Consider the following 27,680-nt stretch of genomic DNA (forward strand, 5'->3'; position numbering starts at 1 on the left):
TTGGGGGGTGTCTTTGTTCTGATTTGTTGAATCCATATGTACTTCCTCTCTGTTGGGCTATTTTAATTGCTGCATTTTCCAGATTGTCATTCCACTGTGTGTACTTGCAAAAAGCTATTGCTGAAAAAAAAATTAGTACTCCAGATTTTTTTTTATAATTATGCCACCTCATTGTAGCAGCTCAAGGCAGTGTGCAAAAGGCAGCCTAATACATTAACGTTCTAAAGCAGCACCATAAAATCCGATAATGAAAACAGCAGAAACTAAACAAGGTGAGAAGGCAGGACATGCATAATGAGATCTCCTGAAATTTTTTTAAATGCTCGGGGGTGGGGGGAGGGTTACCGGAATCAGATTGGGGGGAAAGATATTTAACTTTTTGCAGAAGGCAGAATGTGGATTTAAACCAATTTTAAATCAGGAGAAACAAGGTTGAAATGTTTACCTTGCATCCCAGGCAGTTTTTGCGTCATAGTGGGCCCCATCATGGCTGCTTTAAACTTTTTTAAAAAACAAAAAAAAGCCCTGCAGATCCAGTAACAGATTCCCTGCCATCTTGACAAGTTTGGCTCCAAATATATATGAAACAAGCATAAATGAAAAGTGAAACGGAATATCATCCCTGTTGCTGTGTTCTTTTTTTTTTTTGGCTGTTTTTGATGTTAACAAACTTCCAGTACAACCCTAATTAGTGTTGGCTGGTATCTATTGGGGCTGGCAGAGCACAGGGCAGAGCTGGAGCCAAATAATCGTGGTTTGGTCTCTATTAAGCCTGCCATTTGTCTACTGAAGGTGGGAGAGCTCCCGTCCCCAGCTTTCCCTGCCTGTCAGCAGGTTTAAAAAATTAAAAATCACTGCAGGTTGATGTTGCTATATCACATTTAGGGAAAACACAGCAATGATATTAGGTCACTCTAGTAGTTGCTGGAAACTCTATGATTTTACTACAAAGTTTACAGTGACTCCTAGAGTGATGTGACATTACTTCCAGTTTTCCTCCAAAAGTGATGTAATGCTCACTTGACAGCACTCCTATGTCCCTGTCTCTTCCTCTAGTCTGCACCCTAGACTCCTGCTGGTTGTCAGACACTGGCAAACTTCCTTTGCCTTAAAAGTTCCTTACTGACATTACTATAAGTCGGTTGCAACTTGATGCCAAGTTGATGGCACTTACATAGTGATTTATTTTGTTAATAGCAATAGAATCTGTTGTAGAGGCACTTACCCTGAAAATGAGACTGTTTTTACCCATCATGGTAGTTAATTTCTGCATTTGTTATAGTTACTAGTGAATTTCCATCAGGATGTAATTCTGGCTAGGTGTTGGGGTTCAACATTGACAGGAATCCAGACTATTTTTAGAGGAAACTAACTTGATTTTGCAGTGAGCTTCTTTCAGCCAGTCTCTCGGATGCTTTACAACCACATACAAAAAGGCTCTTCTAATCTGTGCAGGTTGATATCCACACTGGAGTCAATCCTGCTGCAACAGTTCTACTCCCAAACTATTCCTCCTGGCTGTCGAGAAGGCCCATTCCATGCCACACCTATGAGAGCCTATTTGAGGTCTCTAGCAGAGTCATACCCTTCTAAGTCTATTGGGCTTCAAAGAGTGTAGCTCTGTTTAGGATTTCAGTGTAGGACCACTGAAATGACTGAATCATGCCTTTACCTAGAGGCCCTGTTTGGTCCTATGAAGAGGAATTGTGGCAAATCTCCCAATTTGGTGACATAACGTATTAGAATCTATAAATTCATCAGAAATTTTTACCTTTAGTTCAGGCATGTAGATTTCATCTACTAAATCCCTCCCCTCTGTTTAGCGTATTTTGATTTTCTGGAAGACTTTCTTAAGAAGGTTTTGAAACTATCATCACCATTATATTGGTTCATTATAATCTTGAAAGTGAGGCCCAGAGTTCCCCTTGAATTACAGATGATATCCTTACTACCGTGTTTCTCCGAAAATAAGACAGTGTCTTATATTAATTTTTGCTCCCAAATATGCGCTATGTCTTATTTTCAGGGGATGTTTTATTTTTCCGCTCCACAGCTGCATGCTCTGGCGTTCTGTTCGACGGGTATGCTTCCAAACAAAAACTTTGCTATGTCTTACTTTCGGGGGATGTTTTATATTTAGCACTTCAGCAAAAACCTCTACTACGTCTTATTCTCAGGGGATGTCTTATTTTCAGAAAAACAGGGTCTAGAGATAGTTCCCCTGGGGGAAATGGCAGAGTTAACTCTGTGGTACTACATCCTCACTGAGAGGCTTCCCAGACTTTACCTCCAGAGGCACTGTTCCCAAATCTCCAGAAATTCCCCAAGCTGGGGTCGGTAACCCTAGTTAACCTAGCAAAAAGAAGCTTTGACTAGTTTCTTAAAAAGCTGTTTTTGAAATCCAGCCACGCTAAATGTTGAGGCAGCATCCACATTGTTCATACGTCAGCAACACTTCAAAGAGGCAGAATCATTCATGACAATATTACAAGCCAGAATACACAGACCTACTCTGAAGGCTCAGATTTTTAAAGCACATATGGATTTACTTCACTCAGAGTTTCCTGAATGAAAATAGTAGTTGCAAGTTTTTTTCCAAATACAGTTAACGTAGCTCAATCACAGGCATGTGTAACAAAACTAGAGCTCAGTAAAGCCACAGATGATAGAAATTAAACTACCTGTCCCCAAAGTGGATATGGAGTTATTAAAAAAGACTGGATGACTTAAATAAAAATTAATTTGCATCCATCCCACATGTAAGCTACTGGATTTCTACCTACAGCAGGCAGCCCTCCCCCCCCACCCCCGCTTCAGAATAAAAGGCACATGTAATGCCTTCTGAAAGAGAACTAAGTCATTTACCCTATACCTCTCATTGACATTTTATATACGCGGGGTGGGGTGGGGCTATGTTACATTTTCTCTACTTTTAACAGAAGGGGTAGCAGGGATCACTCTTCCCCCTTCCATTTTGTCTACAGAATGACCCAGAGGTGGGATCCAGCAGGTTCTCACAGGTTCCCGAGAGTAGGTTACTAATTATTAGTGTGTGCCGAGAGGGGGTTATTAATTGGTGATTTTGCCACGTGATTTTTGCCTTAGTTACACCCCTCCTCTCAGCAGTAGCGCGCAGAACTTGAAGCAGTCTAGCAGGAGGTGCACCCGCATGTGTGGCAGCCTGCGCCTGCGTGCATTCGTTTCCCACCCAAGGACTGGCACAGTGGCTGCGTCCTTGCTACAGCCCCTCTCAAGAATGCCCCGCCCCCGGAATGCCCGGCCATGCCCTTGTTGTGCCCCACCCAGCCCCATTGGCGCTACGCCACAGTTTGAATCCCACCACCATGGGAACCTGTTACTAAAATTTTTGGATCCCACCACTGGAATGACCCTGTGAAGTAGATAAGGCTGACAGAGAATGATCCATTCCACACAACACACGAGTCACATCTTCATAGCTATGAAGACATAAGCCTTAGAGAATTGCAGCATGAGGCTTTGAAGCCTTATAGCACTGGATGCACAGAGTTAAAAAAAAGAAATGGAACAACCACAAAATGGTAGCCAGGATTGTTTTGAAGGGATGAGTGCAGACAAGTTGGGGGTGGGGGGTGGGGGGTTGAAACATATTGCAAACATTTGCAAAATGTTCTCAGGGGCTTGTGCGGAATGGGCAAGTGATTCATCCAAGATTCTGGGGTGGGGTGGGGTGGGGTGGGGGGACTTTAACAGAGGTCTTCCCAATCCTAATCTATTAATACTATGATCACTGTACCTCACTGACAGATAAATAACCATTTCCCATCCTAGTACTTGTTCTTCAGTACTATAATGGAAAAAGGAGGATTAGTATATATTACAATACAATTACAATACAGATACACATGGACAAAATCCCACAGTATATGCTAAGCACTACTGGGATTCAGAGGTTGTTGAAAAGGAGATGGCGCTGGTGGAATCAGGAGGCCAGAGGGTGCAGACGATCCAGGTGCAGACGATCCAGGTGCCATTTGCCTGGGTCACACGGGGGGGCATTTTGACTTCCCACCCCTCCTCCCCCTGTGCCCAGCCCTTGAGCCAAACTCCCCACCACCACCACCACACCACTGCCCCTGCAAAATCCCCTCCAACAAGCCTTCTCCTCCTCTGAATGATGCAAGTTGGCAACACACTGGGGGCAGAAGCTTCCCTGGTCTTAATCCCACCCTCCAATGTGTTGCTGGCCAGTGCCACTTGGAGGAGGAAAAGGTTTGATGGGGGTGTTGCAAGGGTGGTGATGGTGTGGTAGCAGAGGGACAGGGAAAGTTTGGTGGTGGGAATGGGCACAGCACCTGGGGCAAGCTCTGGGTGCCATTTGGGGGTGGTACACCACTGGGAGTCAGTATCAGTTAGCAGTAGGACAAAGTAGCAACTATTTAGTAGACATCTTGTTTCAGGCCATACTCTAACAAAGTTGGGGAGATCTGAAAATTGCATTGTTAGTTGCTAGTTTTGTACTCCTCTCACAGCACTGCAGCTACAACTTCTGTATCTTTCTTCAGACTTGCCAAGGGTAGTTTTTTTTTTTATCAGTATATGAATTTATTGAATTTGCAATACACAACTGCATTTTGAAAGGAAGGTGCTGTGCTGGCGGAAGTCCATTGATTGCAGAAATTGACTTCATCGTTTTTTTGAAAATGCTCACAATTATGGACACTGGTACTAAAATACTAAATACTAAAATATATACATGGTCCTTCTGTAACTATAGGACATTCCTTCAGCTAAGTTAACTCACTTAAACGTCATCGGATACTGACAGAGCTAGAAAAATTACTGCTGGCTATATGTGGTCATAATACATAGACATTGGTTGGTATTCATCTAGACTTACGTCTATTATTGTTAGCAGAAATTTTGCTACATTCTCACACACTGTGGGATCCATGTTGTTCAAAAGCATAGGTATCTTAAGAGCATCAGTTAGATTGTTATACAGAAATGGGATAAGTGCAGATTGTGACATTCTGATTTTTGCAAACCTTACACAATGAAAGAGGGTATGATCGAGTGTCTCCACCTGACCCATATTGCATGGACATAGCCTCCTCTGTTTATCAATTTGTTGATATCTGCCATAGAGCAGCATAGAAGGCATTAGATTGAATCTGGCCAGTGTTAAAGCTCTTCTTAATTTAGGGTTGGTGATCCACTGTAAATAATTGGCCATGTGTCCTTGTTCAATTGGAATAAGCAGGGTCAGGGGGGAACACGTTTTCCTCGCAGCTGTTATCATATCCCGATACTCTTGTTCTAATAGCTTAGTTTTCAAGCAGCTATATGCTTCTGATAGGGAAAGAGGGACTAACGACTCTAATGAAAAGCCAAGAGTGTTGATTTTTCCCTCAACAAGGGTAGTAAAGCACACCTAGCCTTCAGGTTGTTCATTTGTGGCAAGGAATTTTTCAGAGTTGTGTCTCATTGCCCTTTTCAGCAGTAGTACTTTAATAGCAGCTTCTCAAAATTTTGTGGCTCTCACATTCTAGCCCTGTTCACATGTTACAATGGAAGAACATAGATCCTGCACATGCATATCTCTTTGTAAGAAACAGCCAACATCTATTCACTGTACAAATAAAGCCAGGCAGCAGTGCCTGGATAAATGTGCGGTTCCCGTCACATGTTCATCTGTACATGAATTGAATGTAATGAGAATGACTCAAGGTGTCTATAAGGAAAAATCAACCATATGCTGTACATTGGGTTGCACATTTATTATTAATATTATTTTTTATTTTATTAGACTTTTATACCGCCCCGTCCCCGAAGGGCTCTGGGCGGTGTACAACGTATAAATACAATGTAAATTAAATATGTGTCGACTAAATACATGTGTCGACTGTAATTTGTGAACAGGCCTTTTGTTGCTGAGTCATTACCTTGTGGATTCAGGAGTCTTCCCTGTGATTAGGACCAAGCAGAGAAACACTCTGCCAGATTATTCTTGTGCTATCGACTTATTATTGCTTCATAACACAAGAAGAACTTTTATCCCAGGTTTTTTACCCCCCTCCCCTCGCCCCCGAGTCTTGTAACTAAATATATTCATCATGGGTATAATGTCCCAGAGTATGCTGCTGTACCCACAGTTCAACAGCAAATATCTCAGATGTTTTAGGTGTTTATAAACATTATGTATTGTGTAAAGTATCATCAAGTTGTAGCTGACATGGTGACCCCATGTCATTTTCAAGGCAAGTATTAAGAAGAGGTGGTTTGATAATCCTTTCTCTGCAAAGCCTTCTTTGGTGGTCTCCCATGCAAGTAGTGATCCAGTTTAGCTTCCGGGACCCGAGAAGGTTGGGCTATACTAGAGACCACATCCTGGAGATCATTATGCCCACAACCAAGAATGCTGGTTGAGTCACTATTGCCTGGCTGTGCAAGGATTGTTAGGAAAGCCATTTAGGTAAGCCATAGCCTCTGGCGTATACATGGATTGCAGATGAGAGTACACAACATACAGGCAAGTTTGAATTTCAGCACCTCATGCTTAGAACATCAGCGCAGTTTAACCACTGACTTATCAGTCGTTTGTTTTGTCTTGCTCGTGCTTTAGATGACACAAACCATTTCCTTTTTGACTTCATTAGGTTTCTCTGTGCCCCCAATGTCTAGGTGATACATAAATAATGGCTGGATATAGAAAGGTCAGGACAGGGACGGTCTATATATACATGACATGGTGAGAAGCCTTATATATCAAGGAGCCAAAAGCAGTATTAGCAAAGTTTGAACAGTTGTCAGCTTTTGTAGAAGGAGCTTGCAGATCATAAAAAAAATAAGAAGTAATTCTGGAAATCATGGATTTGTCATGTCACTCAGTGATTTATGTTCTCTTTACTGAATCCATGTGTCTTTGGAGGTACAAAAGCTTTTAGAGGCTCACATTTTGCCATTTGTTTCCAGAGCAAATACAGTTCCTTCATACACACACACACACACTTTTTTTACTGCCAAGAAAGTAGAAATTAAATCCTTTCCCCAAAGCATTCCTGTCTTTAAGAATCGTGTGTGGCATTTACACAGGACTGCCAACAGAGCTTGTCATTCCAGGAATACATTGGTGCCAGAGCGTGTTGGTGGAAATCCATGACTCCAGGAGTGCTAGCCAGATCCCAAACATATGTCTGCCGCCATTCTGGGAGAGAAGATCCCAAAGTCCCTGCCATTGCCATGTGAGTACAGCTGAAATGCTCTTCCATCTAGCAGCTGTATTCCACCTTTAAGTGGCAACATCTAAACATCTGTTGTGATGTGGGTCTGTTCAAACTGCAGTTGTGCCAAAAGTGGCTCTAACAGCCTGATCTTTCTAAGCCTATTCACTCTAAAGCAAGTCCCATTAATTTCAGCAGGATTACACCCAAGCAAATATGTGTAAAACTGCAGTGAATTTAGTCATGTAAAATTACTGGAGACATCCTTCATTGCATTTTGCTTTGGTTAACAAAATTATATCTTTCATGTCTACTTTTGGTTCATCTCTCCTTAGCCTGAACATACAAAGATATACACACTGGGATGCAAATATCTCCTTAATGAATGCCTGTTACTTCATCCCTTTCAGTTATAAGAGAAGGGGAGAAAGTTATTTTTGAATAACAAGGTGATTCCTTCACACAGCTAAATTATGTGCATAAACGAAGAAATACACTCTAGCCCTCGGCTCTTCTAAAATCACATTTTCATTGTAAAACATTTGTACATAAAATGGGCCATTATATTAGTCTACAGATCCCATTTTATTTCCAGACTGATGCACCCCTGGTCCTTCTCCTAGCAGATGAGATGCAGATGAGAAACTGAAGCTCCTGGTCAATATCCCAAAGCATGCCACAGCATGTATGAAAGTCTGCTTATCATAGCAAGGCAGTGTTCAGGTTCCCCCACTAAATATGCTCACCTCACTTGACCTGTTCCATCATTACCTTTGTTCCCATGCAAAGAATCCAGATGGCATTGCTACCAAGCAACTACAGTCCATTGTCCTCCATGTTGCTTATTTATTTACTCTATTTTCACACTGTTTTTCCTTACCACAATAAAAATAAGGGATGCTGCAAATCTAAGTAAATGTGTTCATCAGTTCAACTCTCACAATTCTTGTTCAACTCTCACAATCAGACCCTGAGCCAATTAAAGATATGTTTGATTCTTTAAATATACGTTCAATTAAAGACATGTTCAGGAATAATCAGAGTCTGATGTCACCAGAAAAGAGAAAGAGATAATTTCTCTTCTGTCCCCTCTGAATTTGAGGGGGGTGGGGAAGCACAGAAGCAATCTGATTCTGATTTCCCCATTGCGAAAGAAGAGATGAGAAATTGGTGGCTTCGCTTCTTTCTCCAGCAGCCCAAAGCTTTTTTCCCCTGAAGCTCAAGCTGGCAGTTTGAGGTCAGAAGAAGATAAACCATTTGTTTCTCCCAACCACGCCCCCCACCCCAAACTGAGAGTTTGGGTTGTGGGGAACAGAAACAATCTCCTCTTTCCCTTTACAGCCCCAACTGGCAGCTCAGAGTATGAACAGGAGACAGGAAATCAGCTGGGTTTCTGATGACCCTTCCTCAAATTGGCTACATCTCAGGGAGTCTGGGACATAACTACATTTCCAGGATGGGAGATCAGAAGATCCTAACTTCCAGCTGATTCATGCAATCAACTGGTCTTTGGCTCCCCCACAGGTGTGAACCTAAAATCTTTGCTGCATACACAGCCAAACTTCCCCTTAGCAGATCAGATACCACCTCCCAGTATCAGGAAAAGAGCAGGGGAATCCTGGTGGAGAGGAAGACGAGATGCTTACCCTGCAAGTGCTTTTGGTAAGTAACAATGAAATACTACGTCTGATGGTATTTGATGAACAGATAAAGGCCTCAGAGAATCAGCCCCCAAAATGATCAGAATATTATGGAAGCAAGCAGTGCTAGATGAAGCTGTCTGAAATGAGTTGGGAGGTTGCCCTTTCCATATCTGAAGAAGGAATCTGAGAGCAAGGATTTCCCAAGACTTTTCCATACTTGCAAAATGCAAGAAGAAAGGAAAGGGAGGCAAGCAGGCAAGTATCCTTGGCTGGCTTTCTAGGGAAAAATCTGAGAAAGGTTAATAAAGCGCCTCCCATTGCTTTGCTTTGCTGTGAGGGTAGGTACTGCAGGATGGTAGTGAGAATACTGAGTTATATTAGATATACAGAGCCACAGTGATCGTTCTGCATCCAGAAGACCGTAAAAAAGCCATGCAAAAACAGCACTAAAAATCCTGGTGTGAAAAGGACTCTGATCTAAGTAGACTTCTGTCACATTCCATGCTGCCTCAACTAGGAGATATTCCAACTTCAAGGAGACATCATCAGCATCCACTAGACTCGATAACAGATAACTTTTAATGGCATAGTGTCCACTAGACTTAAATCAGAGAATCAATGGAGGGTGGGCATTTTGCAAATACTATGTCCAGCCAGAGTGTCATTGTCTGCCAGGCAATCACCAAAGATGTGCCTGATGACTAAGCTTATTATGGTGAACTTGCAGGACACTTCCTACCTGCTTCACTATCCTAATTAAGGAATGGCCACCACCTACCTGTGGAGCATCATGCCACCACTTACAGTTTCTTCTCCTCCCCACCTCAGTCTGGACCATAGTTTTTTTTAAATACATATAACATTCATAGCCTTTATAGTCTCAGAAAAAGTAGCTGTAAATCACAGGGAGATGACAAGCAGTGTTATTCTTCTTCTAGGATTTCTGAAGATTATTACTGACAACATTTTAGTTCCTATGGTTATTATTTCTAAGATTTCTCAAACATTTGTCAAAGACTAAGTTTTCTTTTCACACTTAAAAAAAAGAATTATAGAAGAACATTCCCAGAGAAATCCACTGTGGCATCTGCCATGTTCATGGATATCATAAGCAGCTAATGCTAATTACATGCAAATAAGCCACGCAATTTAGCAACAGCTCTTTGGCTCATCATAACACATGGCCTAGTCTTTTCAAGATGAATAGAATTTTACCTCAATCAACAGGTCTGATACATCTTACATTGACACCACTTTTAAGGAGCACGTTCATAGCACACCTCAAATCATTCTAGCTGGCTAAAAATTCTACAGTGTTTAGCACACAATGACTCCTGCATTTAATCCTAATTTAACACTTCCCTAATATAAATCTGGATCCTACAACATGTCATACTGGCTGTCCCTCCACATGGCTTCATTAAAATGAAAGGTCTGACACTGGATGCTGGACTTTCCATTTTCTCTCCTTTTCCCTCCTTTTCCTCCCAATATTTTTTTTAGCAATGTAGCATTGGGCAGCTGCCTCAGTTTATAAGATAAATGTGGAATTCTCTTTTGTCTGCAGGGCAGTCCCTGGGGTACCAAGCCCCAAATTCAAACGTCACCCCAGCACAGCTTGAGACCCCATTCCTCATCCAAACAAATGCCATAAGACCTTTTATGCTTTTTTACAGCATGTCAAAAATCATATTGACTGCCAATAGTGATGTGATTGGTGTTGCCTCCTCTGAGCCATAAAAGAGGCAGTCTGTTATCAATTTTACTAAGTGTATCCAGGGAATTCCGAGCAGGTTCAGTTCCAAGTTATAAATGACAACTCAAAAGCCGCACAAGCTTTGAAGCTGGGAGCTGGTGATATTATCATAAAAGTCGGCTCTTCCTCTTCTTTTATTTATTTATATATCCATGCCTATCAGTTTAACAGCAACAACAACGAAGTCCATCAAGGCTATGAAGTGTTTTCAGAATTTCCTGAGATTAAATACGCCTGATATGTTAGATGAAGTGGATCTGATACGTAGCTTCTGTGGATAATCTGGTTTTAGTTCTGCTGTTCAATTATTTAATATTCATGTAGCATCAACAGGGTGATAAATGCTGTAAAACATATTATCTTCTACGTTAGAGTTACAGGATTGGTGCTGAAAATGACACTTCCATGGCGGTTGTTCCCCATCTTGAGGAAATGTTTAGGATCACTCACCAAATGATGTAACACCATTACGCAGCCTATTTATTTCATATATTTTTATCCTGCCCTTATTCCAAGAAGTTCAGGGCAATGCCCAAAATTCTCCCCTCCCTGTTTTAATCCTCACAATAACCCTGTAAGGTAGTTTAGGCCAGGAGAGAATAGCAAGCCTAAAGACACCCAGGAAGCATCATGGGAAAATGGGGATTTAAACCTAGGCTTCCCAGATCCTAGTTTAACACCAGAACCACTATTGTGATGATATGTTTCACCATACCCATTCACTATCACTGGATCATCAATTGAGGACACTATCAAAAGTTAGATGTTATAGGAGGAAAGGTGAGAGCTTGCCATTCTGATGCCATTTTCAGCAAATAAGATAGGACTGACAGTGCAGTGAGTATGGGTAGAAAAGAAGCAGGTGGCTATGGAGGAACAGGTAAGGCAGTAACGTTATTCACTGCTTTACATGCCTTACATCTTCTGTGGTTAGGAAGCTTTTGGGGACTGGGTATGGGGAGGGAGGGGTTGAGGAAGGGGAAAGGTAACATCACCATGTTGAGCAAGGTTCTCGGAATTCACCCAAATTTCTACTGTAAACACTCTAGAAATGGGGGGGATTCTTCATGTCCTCCTATTTTTCCCCATGGTCCACTTAACGCCCCTTCTGCACAGCTAAAGTATAATGGGTTGTAGTCAGGATAAAGGAGCCCATTTTCCTGTTTTCACATTCACATGCATCCATGCAGGCAGAGATTGGAGCCCATGGAAACAATCCAGGTTGCGGTCACGCCTTCACACTGAGACGCGTCTATTTTTTTAATTACTTCCCACATACACGTAGCTATGCAGACATGCACAAACAAACCCCTACAGTCATGCCGATGATACAACCATCTGCACTTGCATAGCTACGCAGATGCAAGCTGCAAAATTTAAAAAGGAAAAGGGAAGCAAATAGTGCATCATGCTTGGATGTTCGCTTGTGAGTGGCTGCAACCCGTGATTTTTGAAAAGGATCGCTTCTTTAGTGATTTTCAAAAAACTCGGATTGGGGGAAATAACCCAGGGCAGACGCGTTTTGGGGGCAGGATCAAAGTCCCCTCCTAAATGGGTTATTTAGCATCCTACACCCATGTTTATTGGCCCGTGCGGAAGGGGCCAATGAGTGCAGAGAACATGGAGCATTGGCATGAGATTGCCTACTTGTACTTGCTTGTGGAACTCCTAACTGTGGCCGTTTCCGCACGGCGACGGAAGGGGTCGGGTCGGCGTAGATGACGCCAACCCGACCCCTCTGGGACCATTCACATGAACGGTCCCAGAACCTCTTGGGACAACGGCGCAGAGCTGCGCCGTCGTCAGGTCAACCTACCTGCCCTGCGACCCTCTGGCATGTTGCCGAGGCCAGGGGACATGCCTCCCTGCCCTGCGCGACCGCTCCGGAGTCGCAGGGCAGAGGGGGCGTGTCCCCAGGCCTCGGCGACGCGCCGGAGGGCTGCAGGGCAGGTAGGTCACCCGGACCTGGGGGGAGGGAAGGCACCTTGGAGCCGCTGCCATTCGCACGGCAGCGGCTCCAAGCCGCCATTTTCCATAAACCTCGCTGGGGAAGCGAGGTTGGAAAACGGCGGCTTCGCACCGCTCGGGTGGCGTGGCTGCGAAGTGGCTGCGCCCCCTGTGCGAACGGCTCCCTGGGGACGGCGTTTTTGCTCCACCCTTGGGCAACTGCTGGGAACAGTAAACTGACTGCAGACAGCTGAGAAAAGAACCAGCTGGTCGACAACAGCATGGGGGTGGTTTATTCCTCCTTTATTCCAAGCCATACTGGAATTAGTATGGAAGAATATTTGTGGTCATTAGTATGGAAAAACACAAACATTAATAGAGGGCATTTATGCAGTAGAGAATGTGAGTCAATATAACTGTCTACTACTGTTATGTCAGGGATGTCAATTTAACAGTTGCTAATCTTGCAATTGAACAGTTGAACAATTGAACAGTTGCTAGTCTTGCAATTCCACTCTCAGACCATCACCTCAACCTCTTTTACATCTGCATATTCTTTCATCCCACAGTTCTCTACTCTGCACTAATTTCTGATAATAAGCAGTTTGGCACTGCAATGTCATATCCAGCTCTCTAAGCCACAGAACTGCCCATAAACCAGGGAGATATCCTTTGATAACCCCCTCAATGGTTCCTGTTGAGAGACTCTCACCACCCCTTTTGTTCACAGATGCCATCAATGGGACCATCAAAAGGAGGGTAGGAATAATCAGTCATTCTTCCATCACAACTGCATCCAACTCATTTGTAGTGAATTTCAGTGTAATTTGTGTAGCTGTTCCTTTTATTCACACCAACTCCTTTGGGAACTAATGCTGGCTGCATTTCATTAACAGACAGAGTTGTGGAGTATTCTGCGCCCATGGAGCAGCAAAAATAGGGAAATAACTCCCTCCAGCACTGTTTCTGCACAGGAAAATAGCTGTGGGTGAATGCAGAAGCCCTCCATCTCCCTCGCCACAGCGTTCTGAGTTCATTTGGAATCACCTTAATTTTTTAAAAAAGCCATTCCCTGCAGTTGCTACAAGGTTGGGAAACCTGAATAGGGTCAGGGAACTCAGACTCATCTTGTTAAAAGTCGGAACGGGCAGTTTGGCCCTTGTTTTGAGATCTTAGAGAGCTTTTGGCAGTTGGAGCTGACAATGCTGAGTGGCTTCATTTATTCGTAAATGTTTTGATCTTGATAAGGACAATGTAGATGAAATATCAGCCTCTTTTAACTGCTGGGCTTTATCCATTGAACAAGACAGTGCAAGCAATTTCTGCCATCTTGTTACACTTAAGAAAAATATACTTACCCCAAGTCCTCCACAGGGCAGCAGTGAAAAGAGCTTCCGAGGTGCATTTCCTGTGTATTGCAAAGAGGAGAAAGCAGTAAGTGTTAAGGTTGTTCATTCCAATAATTTAATGACTGTCATTTTCAACAATTATTCAACAATGCTTAAATCTTCACCACTAGCAAAAAGTAGGAGAAACTCTGAAATTATATACAAAACCCATAGAAAGTTTTAGTCCAGATCAAAAAATGATAAAAAGGGGGTTGGATCCAGCCAGCTTGTTCAATTAATCTTACCTATGTCCCTGTCCCCTGAACACTTGCATGTGCAGCCTCCCAGTGGGGTGAATCTGAACATCATTTTGGCTGATGAAAATTGCATTTTGGGGAGGGGGGAGAGCCTTTCCCCCTCCTGCTCTGCTGTCCTTATCGCAATTGGGCCCATCTGTGGTTTTTTGCACACAATTTTTTTTGCAGTAAAACTTCAAGTCCCTGTGACAAACTCGTGAGAGAAGCAATGTTTAAATTGGCTCTCAGTTAAAGTAATCAGCGCTAAAGTCCAAAATGATCTGAGACCTTCTAGGAACACTATCCATTCTGTTTCAGGAATAAATGCAGTATAACATTCAGTTACAGGTTTTTTAAAAAGTTTCTATCCATCACAAGAAAAAACAATTTTGGGAAGCTGGCAAAGCAGTAGGTTATTCCATGTTGGTCCAGGAAACCCAAACCAGTGCAAAATATCATTAGCTATTTCAGTGGTAGAATCCAAGCTACACCTGGCCCTCTGAATCTTTAGTTCTGTTGAAAGTTTACAGTTGTTGGGGGGTTTTTTGTTTTGCTGAGAGCCAGCGTGCTGCAGTGGTTAAGAGCAAGTGGATTCTAATCTGGAGAACCGGGTCTGATTCCTCACTCCTCAACCTGAGTGGCAGAGGCTTATCTGGTGAACCAGATTTGTTTCTGCACTCCTACATTCCTGTTGGGTGACCTTGGGCTAGTCACAGTTCTTTGGAACTCTCTCAGCCCCACCTACCTCACAAGGTGTCTGTTGTGGGGAGAGGAAGGGAAAGGAGTTTGTTAGCTGCTTTGAGTCTCCTTACAGGAGAGAAAGGTGGGGTATAAATCCAAACTCTTCTTCTTCTCTTCTTTAGCTTCTAGTTTTTGTATATGGGTATATATGCCATTGCTTGCAAGTTAACAGAAACTAGGGGAGGTTTAAGGTCTACAGTGGATTTCATTGTCCTCACTTAGGGTCAACAATGGTTGGTACAAGAATAAAAAGGTGCCTTTAAGCTGAAATACATTCACATGTAATACGCCGCACCTTCCATGTCAGTTTTGCTTAAAGTGAAGCATTTAAGCATTCAGATGGTCTGACACATGTTTTGGCATTCATAAATTTGCCATCATTCGGAATGGTTGATTTGTTAGGAATATTTTTTAGCAACGTGAGGAAAATCCTTGCAAGTTAGTTATGTCTCAGAAACCTATGTTATGGGAAAAATAAGATGTGACTCTGGAATGGTAATGTAACAAAATATTACTTATCAAATGACCCACCTCTCAAAGGTGGTATAGTAGTTAAAATGAACTTGTAGCAGCAGCCTTCATTTCGTTTAGGAAAGAAGATCCTTCCTTGAGTAAAATGCTTCACTACAACCATTGTGTTAAACCCCATCAACTTCAGTAGGATATAAACACATATTTAACTGCCTTCACCTTTGTGCTGTTGTATTCCTAAACTGAGATGCTAATGTATATTTTAACCACCTGTAAAAACCATTTTCAGTAAGTTGTGTTAAAAATCCTTCTCCTTCACCTGACCCCCCCTTTTGTTGTTAATGCAACATAAAATCCGAGTGTTTTCTTTAACCAAATAGCAGACCTTTGTGCAATATAAATGTTATTTTACTGTCTATAGCATTCCATTAGATCCCCAATGGAGTATCTAGGAAGCATCTGTGGTGTTTGTAAGGGAAGGGTGACGGGGAAAACCAAGGGCATGTTATTTAATCCAACAGTTTCCATTTAATTAAGACATAGCATTAAATTGTAAATACTTTCTGCCCTTTGACAAATAGTGGCTTTTGCTTAATAAAACTATAAAAGATCTAGGAATGTTTTGTATGCCTGTTGTAGACATTCAGAGAGGTGTAAACTTTATTGCAGTGGTGAGTGCCCAGTGCATGCTGTTCAAAGGTCACTGCCCTCAAGCCACTTATGATGCCTACCGGTAATCATGTTTTCTCCAGAGAGATTAATAAAAAATCTGAGACATCCTTTAGAAAGATATTTACAGTATGCAGCACTGAACATTACGGTAGCCATCCTTTCCCACCTACACACCATAGAGTCACTAACCTCCAGGTTGTGCCTACAGATCTCCCACTATCACAACTCCCACTATCACAACTGACATTTCCCTCCAAAATGGCAGAGCACGGAGCCACTCCGCTCTTGGTAGTGGGGAACAGTAATAAAAACTTTGTCCCACCAAGTTATTGGTATAGTCTGAAATACCCTCAAGATCACAGAGCATTTACTGAAGCCCAGGTCAATGCTCTTCCATTAGCTTTATGAGAAGGATGCCCACATTCCTTATGACCTTCATCCCTGTCCATGCCAGTTGGGAAGGATGGAAACCATTGAACATGTGCTTTTATAGCCTGTAATTTCCTACTTAAATATTTTAGCTTTGTCTTAATGCCCAGAATAGAGACAAACCACTTTTATATCTCACAAGCCACTTTGCCCAGAGTAAATCAGTGGAAACCACCTTCAAAGGTTGCTTAAAGATTCACAATGCTATGGCATACTCAATGAAACAGAAAACTGTGGTTCCGTTTTAACAACCATGTATTTTATTTTAAACATTGTATTTTATATTTTAAACATTGTATTTTACCCTATTGTCTAATACAGCCATTGTAGACTAAGTATCATTGATATGTTTGTTTGCTGTCCTTGGATCATAATAAAGATTAATGACAACTACTCTTCAGGCAAGAGTGATCAGTTTACCTGGAGAAGAATGGCTGCTTTGGAAGGTGGACTGTATCGCATTAAACCCCATTGAAACCCCTCCCCTCCTCAAACCCAGCTCTCTTCAGGATCCACTCCCCAAATCTCCAGGTATTTCCCAATCTGGAGCTGGCCTCCCTACCCAGAAAGGATGCTCCCACAATCAGAAATGAGAGCCCTGCTGGCTCCTATCAGCTTTATTCACACCAAGAAGTATACAAACAGGGTCAGTCATGGGGCTTAGAATCCTAGTTACCTTGCTGGAAAAATACTCCAATGAAGTAACTAAGATTCAGACTTCTCTGACTTTCTGTTAAACTTTCATCCCTGGGTTTTTCACTCTGTCCTTTCTTCCCTAACTCAGGCTCTTTCTGCATGGACCAATAACCCAGGGCAACAATGGGTTAAACCCGGTGTGTGTGGGGGGGGGGGGGCTTTGCATGGTTCTTGCCCGGAAACTGGGCCTGCCTTGTGTTTTCCCTTGTTTTTTTCAAGAATCACGATTTTCACAATTCTTTTGCTTTAATGCAGATCGCAGCCAAGAGAGAAGTTTTCTCAAAAATAAAATTACAGCATGTTGAATCAAATTTATGTATTATATGTTTTATTTAAGTTGTCTATTTCAAGTAACATTGACACAATAAAAAAAATGTCCACTAGAGCTCAATCCAGTCAAATAACATAACAAACATCTAGTCTTTTCTTGTCCAGCTATATTAAAGTAGTCCAATTTGGTTTCAAGGTTAAATTTTTTTGGCAGGAATTTTTAAAATGTCCCTTGTGTAAATGGGAGCGTGATGTCTAATATACAAAGGCAAATCAAGTTCTGGTGCCCCTTATCATTCAATTTCCAGGTCCACAAAAAGCATTTTAGAATAGGTGCCACCAGTCCATAGATTACAATCTGGAAAACCTCCCCTCCTAAGGCAAGAATCTTTGCACATAAGTAGAAATCCTCTTTGCCATGATATGAATCAAACATGATCCTGGGAGTCTACATGCCCATCTACTGCAATCTGAGATGTAAATATGAGTGCTCTGTCTCCCATCAAGGGTCAAAATGCTTTTATAGATGCTTTTATAGCCCATTTCCAGCAAGGACCTTTCCCTAATCTATGCTGGCTGCCACTGCAACATTCTCTTTCCACAATGCAATGCATCTGGAAAAAAATACTAATAGTTTTTTCCCTTCTTTGCACTGCTTGCCAAGTATCTTAAACTGACACCAGCTATGACTAATGACATTGCTGGAATGTGCTGTTCTCAGTAGAATAGAGCCCTTTACAGACCTAGAATTTTCCTGGGGTCCAGCTTCTGTCTGTTCAGGGGGCTGGTGCCATACAGCAGTGAATGATGTTCAGAGTGAACCAGCTGTATTTCCTCCAAACTGGCTTTTCGACCTCGGATCCGCTGAAAGAAAGCAGCAGAGGCCTACAATTTTCCAGTGATAGTATATGAGGGAGGGGAAAGAAGTAAAGCCAAAATAACATTTAATAGGATTAATAACAGGCTAAAATTGCATCATACAAGAATGTGACACTGATTTGTTGGATCCTAGCTTGAAAAAAAAAACACGGATGGTTTTTTTAACAAATGTGTAGACTTTATGGTAAATCATACATGACCAAATAAGACAATACTTTATACGTCATAAATAATCCTCTCTTTGTTCAATTCTAACAGATAAAAGAACACAAAAAGCAGAATACATAGGCTCACTCTCACTGACCCCACAGTGTACTACGATCAAATCCCATGGTATAGATTTGCTTGCTTCTCTATTTTATTCTCTGTAAAGAACAAATCCATAGTGCTCCCAAAGAGAAAACCAGAGGAGTCTGGATTCAGATGCCAAGAAAATAGTTTTAGAATGGAGATTAACCCTAATGGTCAGACAAACTGGGTGCTGAAATAAGCAGCCTATGTAAGTTGCAGAATCTACAATTAGCATGCTTAAAAAAATGTTCTGTGGACCCAGCTCAACCATTCAGGTAATGTAGACAGCACAATTCAAAAGGTGCTTGACAATTTTACCAATAGTATATGAATCAAGGATGTTACTGGAATGATGGGCTTCTTGGAGAACTACCTTTCAGAATTTTTTGTAACTTTGCAAGGAATTCTGGAAGACACTTTCAGGGCCAAGCTTTTGAAGTAGTCTATATTCAACCACTATGGGAGCTCTTGCAATAGGGACAGAATTCTGTGAGTACGTCCTGAGTCCATATACTTACCAGCAACAACACTGGAAGGTGGAAACTGGACCAGAAGCTGAAGCTGCACACTAGTTGGGAGTGTGAGATGTGGAAGCTACTAGGTTGAAGGGTCAGATAAATGAGGTGGTTGAAGGGTCAGATAAATGAGGTGGACTTTACAGCTTAGATTCAATAGTGTTCAGTTGATGGTGAGTACATAGTTGGGCTTGGAATGCAAGGAAGGACAGTCCACTACATGTTACAAAGCTACATGATGGGATCTGTGGGTCTGGCTTGTTGGTTGGTCAGAGCCAAGTGGTCCCTATGCAGGGTCCATATCTAGCTGGTAGTACTGCAGAAAGAAGCTGTGGGTGAGCTTACACCCATGATCATCCCTACTAGCTGGGTTCAAGTCAAACAATCCATAAGGGCCACTCAACTTGCCCCTGAACCATTTTAATATCCTATTCTGGTCTTTCACCCTCGTCTACCAGCAGCAAGATTCAGGGAACTCTTTTCATCTATTTGGTAAAATTCAGTCATGGATTAAAAATATATATATTAATGTCATAAATGTTTCCCTTTAAAACTCAGGGTCACAGATTTCCTTGCTATGGTGATATCAATTAATATTTACTCTCTAGTCTTCATAATAATTTGTATTAAATTCTCTCTCAGTTTTGCTTATAAGAAATCTAGGGTGGGTTTTGACTAGATCGAAAACAATATTTTAAACAAACTGTTGGTGACAAAATCTTAATGTTTTTCCTATTGTATGAGCCATGAAGAAATAACCATCAGAAAGATTTATATATCCTCAGTAGAATTCCAATGATAACATTATTTGCTGTCAAAAAAAGAAGGAAAGATGCTATTTTCTGTGATGTACATAATGAACTGAATTTATGCTTCTTTCCTTCAATCAGAATATATTTCCTAACACTTGGACCTAGTTGCAAAATAGTCTTCAAGTGAAGTAGTGGAACTCTCTATTTTCTTTTACCAATTTAAAATTGGAAAATACAACCAAATACAAAAATATACTTTAGGAGAGTATCCAAAGACTCACACTTCAGTTTTAAACAATTTTAATTTAATAATATCTGGCTTTTCCCTGAGAAATTCTGCTAGCCTTGTTAAAATCCTTTCAGTTTTTGTCAATTTTCCTCAGATGAAAGAATCCCCAAACTTATTTTGAATTTCATTTATGTAAAATATTGGTTAAAACATGGGGATGTGCAAAAGCAACGTTAGAAATTTTGGAAGCTTTAAAGAAATTCTTTCCAGTACTCTGAGATTTCATAAGATCTTTATTTAGACAAGAGCCACAAACTTTCTTCAAACTCTGCTTGACACAAAGTTTTCATGGCAATTATCAGTTCAGCGTAACTAGCTCTAAACCAAGCATACTAGATAGAACAGGCTAAATGATACCACAAAAAATCATGAACAACAAATTTCCTTGTAATAGTCTTTGACTGCATTCAGATGTCATAATAAACCTTGGTTTGTCTAAGCTGTGAAGCATGTGACAAATTTTGGATTCTCTACCCAATTTTGATTGTGCTTGTCTCCTCTTCACCTTCCTGTGGAGAAAGTGTTCTCCCTATAATATCATCTCTGTGACCAGGAATCAGCAACACATTCAACAAATGTTCAATTATTTGTGAATTGGGACCTCACAACAAACCTTTCTAGTACAATCTGTGATTAATAAACCAGCTTAAACTCCCAATGTAAACCTCTCATTTACACCCACTGACAAATCCTGGCTTGGCAGACTGGATTTAGACTTTACAGCTAACAGAAGTTTGATCAAACCAGAGTTTAACATGATGTCTGAATGAAGCTTCTCAGTTCTAAGGAAAATTTGCAGGACAGGAATAATATGTCTGAGACAGTTGTATAAAATCAAGAAACTAGATTACTTTGTGGTGACAATAAACTTCATAATTGCTCTTGTGAGACTACTGGTGGGACTGATAAAAGTACACTGTTCCTCATACGTCAGGTGATTGATAACGCTCTTTCATTCTCTTAAAAGTTATATGTATTTTCTTGAAGGAAGGGAAAAGGGATGTGGTATAATATAAATGTTTTTCCTGGAATGCACTTCAGATGACTGCATAGCAAATCAACAAAGAAACCCCAGGTGGCTGGTACTATGGAAGACTGTTCACTTCTACTGAAAACAATGCGTGCTACAGAAATCAAATTAAAATATTTGATAGGATGGGGGTAATTATTACTCATTGTAGTACTTTGTCTATTGATCCAGACACTCTGAAGTGCTATAAACCTCACTTTACCTAAAGAGAGGAAAAACAATACCTAGTTTTCTTTAAAAAAAATTTTTTGAATGATTTGCAGCTGGATCTTGAATATGTTTACCTAGAGCTAAGTCCCACTGAGTTCAATGGGAATTTACTTCAATATAAAGTAGTCTTAGGATTGTAAACCTAATTTTATGTTCACCTCAATGTGATGGGTTTCAGATCCTGTAATTAAAGACTGGCAAAGCCTAACTGCAAATTATTTATTCCATTAGCAACCCATCAGGACAAAACATACTGCGGTACATAAGACACTACCAAATTTGATAGTGAGTGAGAATATCTCATTCATTTAATTTAAAAGGGAGTTCATCTTCCACAGCTGCTGCACCATGTATGATCAACTCCCAGCATACCAGTTCATGGGTGAGTTATCCTATGCTAAAAATGTAGATGTGAATCTAGCCTCTGAGTAAGGTGAATAGAGCAGTTCTATTGACTTAATCAAATACAAGCATTTTGCCAAACTGTGATCAGCACAGGACAGGCGTGGTTCAAAATAAAGCCTTGATCATGGCTAGAGAATGTGGCATAGTAAAATCTTGGCTTCCTTACCCAATATCCATCACATCAGTATTTTACAGACATCTTTATGAGAACAACTAAGCATGACAGCATGATGATAGACCTAAAAGAGAATGAAATATAACCAATCCGCAGCATTTTAAACCTTTTTTGAGGTTTGGACATTGGAAAAGATTCTAAATGGGAAGACAATCATCCTATTTTAAGCCATGTCTAAATAAAAATATATACCTGTCTTATTGCATCTACTACAAACCTTCTACCTAATCTAACCTAGGACCAAACTGCACTACATGCTTTACAGCGGTTTGCCACAGGGACTTTGGAGCCATATTACAGCTGTGAATCCCTGGTGGCAACTCCTGTGTAAAAGTGTAGCAGGGAACTGATTTTATTGGGTACACTTGGGGGAGGGGTTCTGGCTCATGTCATTTCTGGAAGCCAAAACAGCCCCAGAAGCTGCAGGAAGAGGGTTTTATTTGCCCCATCAGAGAGAGGGGCTGCACATCTACTGAATGCTTTCACATGGAACCCCCACAGGGGCAAATAACACTTCCTAGCCCCAGAGTAGTTTTAACTGTTGACAACTGTGCAGGGAACAAGACAGGAGCCCCTTGATATAGTCCCAATCTGACTTGAATCTCTGTTGCTCTTTGCAAAAGAGTTGACACCAGTGACTCCAAGCTGAAATACGGTGCCAGATCCCATCAGTGATTCACTTAAAGCTAACATGTAGTCTGGCGCTATTCTGTTCAACTCCTTATCAGCATCATTCGGAGCCTCAACAGTTTTTTTTTAATTATCGATGTTAACTGTCACAAATAAAAGTAAAGAGAATCTGCTTAAATGAAATAAAATGTACTTTTATATTCCTGTAAAAATATTTTGACTTAAAGAAAGGCAACGTCACAAGCTTTCAGAAACAATATTTTTAAATGCAGGGCTTTTTTTTTTTTTTGCTTTCTGCAGTCAACAGCAGGAGTATCTCAATATATACACTGAGGTACCCTGACCAATTCACCTGGATTTCAGAGGCACCTAAATTTCACTTTGGAATGCCACTACAAATTGATTCAGCAAAACTGTGGAGGAATGGGAGCTCTTCCTAATTTACTGTAGTGGAGATGCAGTTCCATGCAACAGTAGCAATGAACACTTTGGCCTGACCAGCTCTATTAAGGCAGTTTGAGCAAAGGTATGTCATGGTGGGAGAATACCTGCTTTGCTTGCAGAAGGTCCCAGGTTCAATCCCCAGCATATCCAGTTAAGAAAAAAAAGATTCAGCTGGTCAGTTATATGAAAGATCCTGGGAAACCACTGCTTTTCAGAGCAAACCATTTTGACCTTGATAGATCAGTGGTCTGATTCAACGTAAGGCAGCTTTATGTGTTCAGAGTTCTGATCCAGGAACTCCATTATCATTGATCTGAGAGCAGTATACTCGGGATGAAGGTTTTTGTTTTTGTTTTAAACCACCTTTACAGTACACTTTGTTTGTAGGGTGAACAGTCCATACCATTTCCACACCTATCTCCTTGGTGCACAAACAAGGGACAGAATATTGTGGTTCTTAACATGAACATATTTCTGCAGTCGTTATTCGGATTACCTCACACTTGTTTAGCAACCCACTTTCTTGCAGCCTTGACCAGATGCTTTGAATTCTTCCGGCATGCTCAGGGTGGTTGTTGTAATTACCACACAAGCACTGGTGTTTCAACATTAGTGTGTCGTACGCCACACCTTCAGCACAAAGACAACAAGAAGCGATAAGTGAAACTAAAAAAACCAATTTACATAATGGTGATTTACCTAGGTCATTAATGTTTTAATATGCCCACCTTATTTCAAAAACTTATGGAACTGGCTGTACATTGCAGAACTGGCAAAAAAATATATAAAATTCAACATGTAAATTCATGGGCAAGCAGGGAAGCCAAGGAGTGGGAAAGAATGCACAGTTAAGAACATAAGAATATAAGAACAAGCCAGCTGGATCAGACCAGAGTCCATGCAGTCCAGCTCTCTGCTACTCGCAGTGGCCAACCAGGTGCCTTTGGGATCTCACATGCAGGATGTGAAAGCAATGGCCTTCTGCGGCTGTTGCTCCTGAACACCTGGTCTGTTAAGGCATTTGCAATCTCTGATCAAGGAGGTTAGTGGCCATCACCACCTCCTGTGGCAGCATATTCCAAACACCAATCACACGTTGCATGAAAAAATGTTTCCTTTTATTAGTCCTTATTCTTCCCCCTAGCATTTTCAGTGAATTCCCCCCTGGTTCTAGTATTGTGAGAAAGAGAGAAAAATTTATCTCTGTCAACATTTTCTACCCCATGCATAATTTTATAGACTTCAATCATATCCCCCCTCAGCCGTCTCCTCTCCAAACTAAAGAGTCCTAAACGCTGCAGCCTCTCTTCATAAGGAAGGTGGTCCAATCCCTCAATCATCCTCGTTGCCCGTCTCTGCACTTTTTCTATCTCTTCGATATCCTTTTTGAGATGTGGCAACCAGAACTGAACAGTACTCCAAGTGCGGTCGCACCACTGCTTTATATAAGGGCATGACAATCTTTGCAGTTTTATTATCAGTTGAGGGATGGAAGGATACCCAGCTGTGTGTGTGACTTATTGGTTTAAACACTTGTGCCTTTTCTAGATCATTTTTGCTATTGTCATTTTCAGAACACAAAGTTACTTCAGAAATGATAACACTAAAATTCAGGTAGTTAGCTGCCATTTGTAATGGCAGCCATAAACATCCTTTTCTCCCTCCTCATTTGCAACTAAGGATTCCTGGTTTGAAATAAACTTTGGTCCTCTGTAATGTACATATGTGCACAGGTGAGCCAGAGTTTGTTTACTTCCCATAAGCAGGATTTCAGGAGCAGAATTAAATAATGGTTTGGAAGTATAAACATATTCCAATTCACCCTAGTGCCTGTATTCATCCATCAGAACTGAAATTTGTTTCAAGTTAGGCATCCTTAATTGTGCTTTGCATAGGAAAGGGAGGAAGAGAAGAGCCCACAGGCATTAGACACAAGCTGCTTCCTGTTGTGGCAAACTGCAGTTAACTGGGCCTATATCGGCATATATAGGCATATGTATGTGTAACCCCCATGCCCAGAATGGGTTGGCCCAGAATGGGTTGACCCAGTAAGGGGTGGAGACTCGGAGCAGCAGAGAGGCTGAAAGAGCTCTTTTGCAGAAGAACAAGGCTACCAGACTTGGACCTTGATTTCTATAAGCCCTTAACACCTTGTTAAGGTAATTTCAATATTGTTGGGAACTACTGGGAAGGTAGTTGTTGTTTTGCTGTGTTGTAAATGTTGGAGTTTATTGTTTCAGGGTTTCTTTTGTAGTTGTAATGGGTGAGAGTTCTCCTGGAGACCTTCATCATGTTGCAACCTGTTCATCAAGCCCTTGGAGTCTTCAGGAGCCAGCCAACTTGCAAAGAAGATTTGGACTTGGCAATATCAGTAGACTGTAAATAGAAGGACTTGAAATGCAACCTGAACAGGACCTTGAATTGTAACGTTAAATGTTGATGTTTTAAAAGTGTTAATTGTAAAGAAAAGTAAACCATTTTGTTGTTTAAAAATTGTTGTTGCAACTCATTCCAAGTACTGCCCCACAGAACCCACAAGCTGAGGTTACATATGCATTTGTACGTGCACATACACAGTGACATGATAGCCACTACATTCTCAATGCATGTTTGCAGCACCCATAAAATGAATTCATGGATGCAATATCACTGGTGCTAGTGAAACATGAAAAATGTAAGTTTGGCCCAGCCTATTAAAATAGCTTAAACAAGGATGCTGTTTCTTACGGGGGCATGTGCAATAAGGAAATGGCCAAAGAGGTATCACCCATCTTCTGAAAAACAGTACCAGTAAGACATTTGCTTTACTTTCACCCCTGCTTGGGGTAATGCTGGCACAGATTCACCTTGGACATGGTAGAAGCTCTCTTTTCACTCTCAAGTGTGGCAATCAGGACTACTTTTTATAGACAAAGAAGTGTACTAAAATATCATGTATGTGTTTTTTTCTGTCTCAGGGTGACTGGGGCACATATCACTTCTGTAGCAATTTTTCTTTAATGAAATGAGACTGCAATAATGTCCCTAAAAGTGAACAAAATACCAAAGCATGTCTTTCATGCCTCCCAAAATTAGCTTTATGTATGTCAGCTCAGAAGTAAGCACTAGTGAATTCATTGGCGCTCACTCTGGTATAAGAGCACTTATTGTTGATGCTTTTGTATTAGTTTTGTCAAAACTGTATATAATTCAGCTTGGATCCATTCAATGGTATAAATTTTAGGACCTCAGAGACATTCAGCTCAAACTTCTAAACAGTAAAAAACATTTCTGTCTTCTCACTGCATAGTGGACTGATGGAGAAGATGCTTCAGTTTCAAATGAAATCCGAATATACTTTTTTCATTCACTTCAAACATCTAAATTGATTTAGGATGTGCAAATAATTCAGTTCTGCAGCTGTGGGTCACACAGCACGTGTGCTGCAGTACCACAACTGAGCAACAGAGCTGCTTTCTAAAAATAGACTCTAGGATTCCCTAACACAATCCAGCCAGTACTTACCCCCACCCGCACCCCCAAAGAGTAAAGAGAGAAGAGACAACTGTTTTCAATTGCTGGCTGCTCTGGAATGTTAGTGGAAGATAATTATTCTGCTTGGAATGTTGTCTTCATTCAAGCCAATGGCAAAATTCCCACTCCAATTGGAAAGGCTAAGATTTTAAGCAGCTCTCTCTCTCTTTGCAACGAAGAACATTCTCATCTAAAAGGCTGGAGTGTAAATTCTAAATTTCCACGAATATTCATCGGGGTGAAAATTGTTCTCTGGAGAGAAATATACATTTACATTAATATATAATTTGACTATCCTTAAGACTCACAGTGGGTGACAACTTTTACGAATGTTCATTGAAAATGGAAATAAAATATAGAGTGAAAATATCCCAAGCTGCTCCCTAGCCAGCAACTGCCTGCCCAAGTAAAAGGTTTTATATCACCATCAGAACACAGTCTATACAGACTATATGCCAGGTCATGGCTGATTTGGACTTTTTTTCCTCACGCCTTTCGCTTACATTTTCCTCTTGATGTAGAATTTGTGTAACCTTCCTAGTGAAGCATAATGTAGATTCAGACCACAATTGGGCACAGTATCACTCAAACAAAAATGTGAAGTTTTGTGACAGCTGCCTGGGCAGCATATGAGATAAGATTTACACAAACACTTCGACACGAGTAAAAGGCAAGCTGAGGGTCAGCCCAGCTGGAAAACATCATATACTATCAGAGAGGAGATTGATGTTGGTTCCCAGTTCCCAATTCACACTTCCTAGTTTCTTATTTGAGGATCCAATGACAACTATTGAGGGCAATTTAAAAGCTTCACACCCCGAAAATAAGGTTTGGATACATCATACACTTCCACATTTAAGGGACTCCACTCTTCAAGAGGCCATACGCTGGTTCCTGGTCCAGAACCCAGTCCTTGCGCCAGTTGCTCCAAAGTGGGGTACCCTCAAGAGACAAATGTACATACAGATATTGGGGCCCAGTTGCTTCCCAAAACAATATTTGGACCATCCCGAATCGTACCTTGGATCCAGTGTCTGAATGTTTTTTTTTTGTCCTTGGATCCAGTGTCTGAATGTTTTTGTCCTTACTTTGGAGC

The 27,680-nt window shown here is 41.2% G+C and overlaps 1 protein-coding gene across 5 annotated transcripts in view; it reads right to left on the reverse strand.

Moving 5' to 3' along the window:
* HDAC9 (histone deacetylase 9) overlaps positions 1–27,680 on the reverse strand; it is a 346,306-nt gene that overhangs the window by 138,375 nt on the left and 180,251 nt on the right. For all 5 annotated transcript variants that reach the window (XR_007245815.1, XR_007245814.1, XR_007245816.1 and 2 more), the window contains exons 13-15: positions 23,568–23,701; positions 18,195–18,315; positions 13,907–13,956 (exon numbers count right to left, since the gene is read on the reverse strand). Coding sequence is in view for 2 of the 5 variants with exons in the window: in XM_048511823.1 (XP_048367780.1) it covers positions 13,907–13,956; positions 18,195–18,315; positions 23,568–23,701 (305 nt within the window). In the remaining 3 variants the exon portion in view is untranslated. The remainder of the gene's footprint in view (positions 1–13,906; positions 13,957–18,194; positions 18,316–23,567; positions 23,702–27,680) is intronic.

The sequence above is a fragment of the Sphaerodactylus townsendi genome, linkage group LG11, assembly GCF_021028975.2.
Source record: "Sphaerodactylus townsendi isolate TG3544 linkage group LG11, MPM_Stown_v2.3, whole genome shotgun sequence".
NCBI lineage: Eukaryota > Metazoa > Chordata > Lepidosauria > Squamata > Sphaerodactylidae > Sphaerodactylus > Sphaerodactylus townsendi.